This window comes from Arachis hypogaea, chromosome 9 (genome assembly GCF_003086295.3).
Source record: "Arachis hypogaea cultivar Tifrunner chromosome 9, arahy.Tifrunner.gnm2.J5K5, whole genome shotgun sequence".
Classification (NCBI taxonomy): domain Eukaryota; kingdom Viridiplantae; phylum Streptophyta; class Magnoliopsida; order Fabales; family Fabaceae; genus Arachis; species Arachis hypogaea.
The window spans coordinates 98,329,558-98,333,371 of NC_092044.1; the positions used below are offsets into that span (position 1 = coordinate 98,329,558).

A 3,814-nucleotide genomic window follows, 5' to 3' on the forward strand; every position below is an offset into this window, starting at 1 on the left:
ACACAAGCCAAGTCACAACTCATAACCAACCCATGTTAGATGAAGTCAAAATTTTCCATCCTTGTGAAGAAGGTACTTGCTTCTTTCCATTAGTCAAAGCTACTTTTGTTTGTTCCGATCTCTAATCATTCATTGTAAACTCCAACTTCCCTCGGTTTTGGTAATGACAACAGTATACATAAATGTAATACAAGTATACAACTATTAGTATTATTATTATTTCTTATATTTTTTCCGCGTAAATACTACTATTTTAGTGTTTTTTAAATGATAAAGTCTAACTTTAAACTTTAAATTTTAAATTTTAAATTTTAAATTTTAAATTTTTAAATTTAAATATTAAATTTTAAATTAAAAAATACTAGAAGATTAATAAAATTTATTATTTTTCGTTAATAATTAACTAACAATATTTAAAAATCTAAACTAAAAATATGTTATTCAGTTATTAGATAAAAAAAACTAGGCTAATGACTAAATTAGATAAAAATAGTAAATTCTATTGTTCTTTAAATATTTTTTTTCTAAATTTAAATTATTGATATAAAATATAATTAATAGAGTTAAAATTTGTTTAATTTACAAAGAGTATAATACTTTTTATTTAATAAGGAGTGTTTAAAATATAATTTTTTTATCATGCCTTCTAATTAAATTTTAATGCAGTTTAATTATTATAAGAAAATAAATTTTTATATTTTTTTAAAGAATGTCAAGAGTAATTACAGAAAGTGAGAATGAATTTTTAATTTTTTTATAAAATTATTATTCGTATACTAAAATTAGTTATAAATATATTTTTATATAAATATATATAATTTAATTTATTTTTAATATATATTTATATTTTAACATATTTTATAGTAATAACTAATTTTAATATGCATGTAATATAATTTTTTTTTAGTTGTTGTTGTAAGATGTGATATCTCATTATATACTTATTAAATAATATAAAAAAATATACGAAAGAAAATGTTAAACAATAAAAAATCACATATGATATGACAAAAAAGTTGAGGTAAAAAAATGGATAGAAATTTCGAAGATGGAAGGCAGAATGAAAAGCAACATATCGAAACAAATAAAATAATAATAAATTAAAAAGTGGTTTGAACTTTCAATTCTGAATCCACTTTTGAAAATTGAGATTGAAAACTAGAGTTAACAAATTAAATTAGTGTTTGGTCCCTACTACTCCCCACCCACATTCTCTCTTTCTGATGTCATTGTTGCTGCTTATATTGAATTGAACCCATCCCTTCCCTCTTCACTCTTCACAATTTGCGCCGCATGCTCCTGCCTTTAGAATCACACTCACTCACTTGTTCTCCCTCCTATTTTGGTCTTTTCACTTGAACAATTCCGCTCCAAATGGTTGCAGAGGCCTGGTTTGTGAAGATGGGTAACCAAGTCAGTTCCAATCTCAAGCACGCCCTTCTTCTAGAAACTTCTTCGGGAAAGAGGAAGCAGCAGCAACATAGCAGCACCATCAAGAACAACGATAAGGTAACCATTGACATTCTTTCTTTTGAAGTAGCCAATGTCATGTCCAAAACGGTTCACCTTCACAAATCCCTTTCGGATTCTGAGATCTCGAGGCTCAGGAATGAGATCTTGACCTCTGAAGCTGTTAGGAGTCTCGTTTCCTCCGACCATTCCTATCTCCTCGACCTTGCTCTCGCCGAGAAGCTCGACGAGTTGAACCGCGTAGCCGGCGTCGTTTCCAGGTTAGGGAAGAAGTGTTCTGTCCCTGCATTGCAGGGATTTGAGCATGTGTATGGTGACATTGTGAGTGGGGTAATAGATGTCAATGAATTAGGGTTCTTGGTTAAGCATATGGAAGGTATGGTGAGGAAGATGGATAGGTATGTTAGTAACACTAAGAATTTGTATAGTGAAATGGAGGTTTTGAATCAATTGGAGCAAGCTATGAACAAATTTCAGAATAATCAGAATGAGGAGAGTAGGAGGGTCTTTGAGCAGAAACTCGCATGGCAGAGGCAAGATGTTAGGCATCTCAAGGAAATTTCACTTTGGAATCAAACATTTGATAAGGTTGTCGAGTTGTTGGCCAGAACAGTTTGCACCATCTATGCTAGGATGTCAGTGGTTTTCGGGGATTCTGCATTGAGGAAGAATAGCATTGGGCTTGCTGGAGGTTCTCCTCCACCTGAGTGTGGCTTGGTGTCTGGCCAAATTAGTGTTCCTATGAAATCGGAGAAGTTGAATCGCAATCACAGTGGCAGAAGTGGAAGTCATTCGGGCAATATTGGGAGAACTGTGGAGAGAAAGGGAAGTATTGGTGGTAGGCCGCGGATGGATACGAGGAGAGGCGATTTAGCATATCTCCAACCTGAAGATTTCGTTCTTCCTTGTGGAACAAGTCCGGGGAGACTTTTCATGGAATGTCTAAGTTTAAGCAGCTCTGTCTCTAAATTTGATGATGATGATGATTCTGTTATTGATCATGGGGACCGATGCAGTCACAGTATTGGTTTAGGGAATAATGTCAAGAAAAAGGAGCAGTCGTGCCATTCCAGTGGGTTCGATCATGCTCAAATCAGTGTTCCTTTCAATGGAGATCTAAGAGCAAAATCCGGTGTTCAGAGTTGCTCAACCTTTGGTCCCAAGAGTAGATTAGCTGTTTATGCTTCTCCTTCCACTCTTGGAGGCTGCGCTCTTGCTTTGCACTATGCTAATGTCATAATTGTCCTCGAGAAACTGCTTAGCTATCCTCATTTAGTTGGAGAGGAAGCGAGGGATGATCTCTATCAGATGCTACCGACGAGCTTAAGGTTATCGCTGAAGGCAAAGCTGAAGTCTTACGTCAAGAATTTGGCCATATACGATGCTCCTCTTGCCCACGACTGGAAGGTGACTCTTGATGGTATACTTAGGGGGCTTGCGCCTCTCGCGCATAACATGATAAGATGGCAAAGTGAAAGGAATTTTGAGCAACACCAAATTGTTAGCAGGACGAATGTGCTGCTACTTCAGACCTTGTACTTTGCTGATAAGGAAAAGACAGAGGAAGCCATCTGCGAGATTCTTATTGGGTTGAATTACATATGCCGTTATGAACATCAACAGAACGCTTTGTTGGATTGTGCAAGCAGTTTTGACTTTGAAGACTGCATGGAGTGGCAATTGCAGTGTGGATCTTCTTTGCTTAATTGAATACCTTGTAAAATTTGAAATCCTCAATATGGTGAGCATTTCCTTGACTTATAATACCAAAGTGTGTTTGCATTTTCCGTTTGGAGAACTCCCCCTATGGTTTGTGGGAAAAGCTACCTTTCATAGCTTTTGCTCAAATCAATAGTTTTATAGTTGCAAATGGAAATCCAAACATACTATTCATATTACTCTGGTATAGCATGGAATTCTGAACTTTGTACATTGAGGACTGATATTGTTGAAGACTTGAAAAAGTATAGCTGTATGTAATTGCAATTTGACTTATATAGTATACATGCAGAATTATATTTATAAAGGTGAAAAATTGTTCACGATGAACTTGTAAATATGTTTCACAGCTTGCTTGTCGCTTAGAAGAGTATGGCATGTTAAAACTTGAAATTACTGTTATGAATAGCAGAGATTAGTACTGTTATGTAGTTGCTGCCGTTGATTCTAGTCTTGGAGTTTTTTTTTACTTTTCAGTAGTTCTGTATTATGGATCTATGATAAAGTCATAAGGTATTAAGGTTCGTGTTTCTTGCAAGAATAAAATAACTTGTTTAGGTGGTTCATTGATTATTTTCAAGCCAAAAAGTGATTGGCCTTCATAAGAGGGAATATCGTTGTTTGG

General features: G+C 34.6%; 1 protein-coding gene across 1 annotated transcript; it reads left to right on the forward strand.

The window, feature by feature from the left end:
- The first annotated feature begins 1,120 nt into the window (after window positions 1–1,120).
- LOC112711304 (protein PSK SIMULATOR 3) lies at window positions 1,121–3,512 on the forward strand. Its single transcript, XM_025763929.3, has one exon. The coding sequence runs from the start codon at window positions 1,375–1,377 to the stop codon at window positions 3,178–3,180; it is 1,806 nt and encodes a 601-aa protein (XP_025619714.1). The 5' UTR covers window positions 1,121–1,374; the 3' UTR covers window positions 3,181–3,512.
- Window positions 3,513–3,814: the final 302 nt, after the last annotated feature.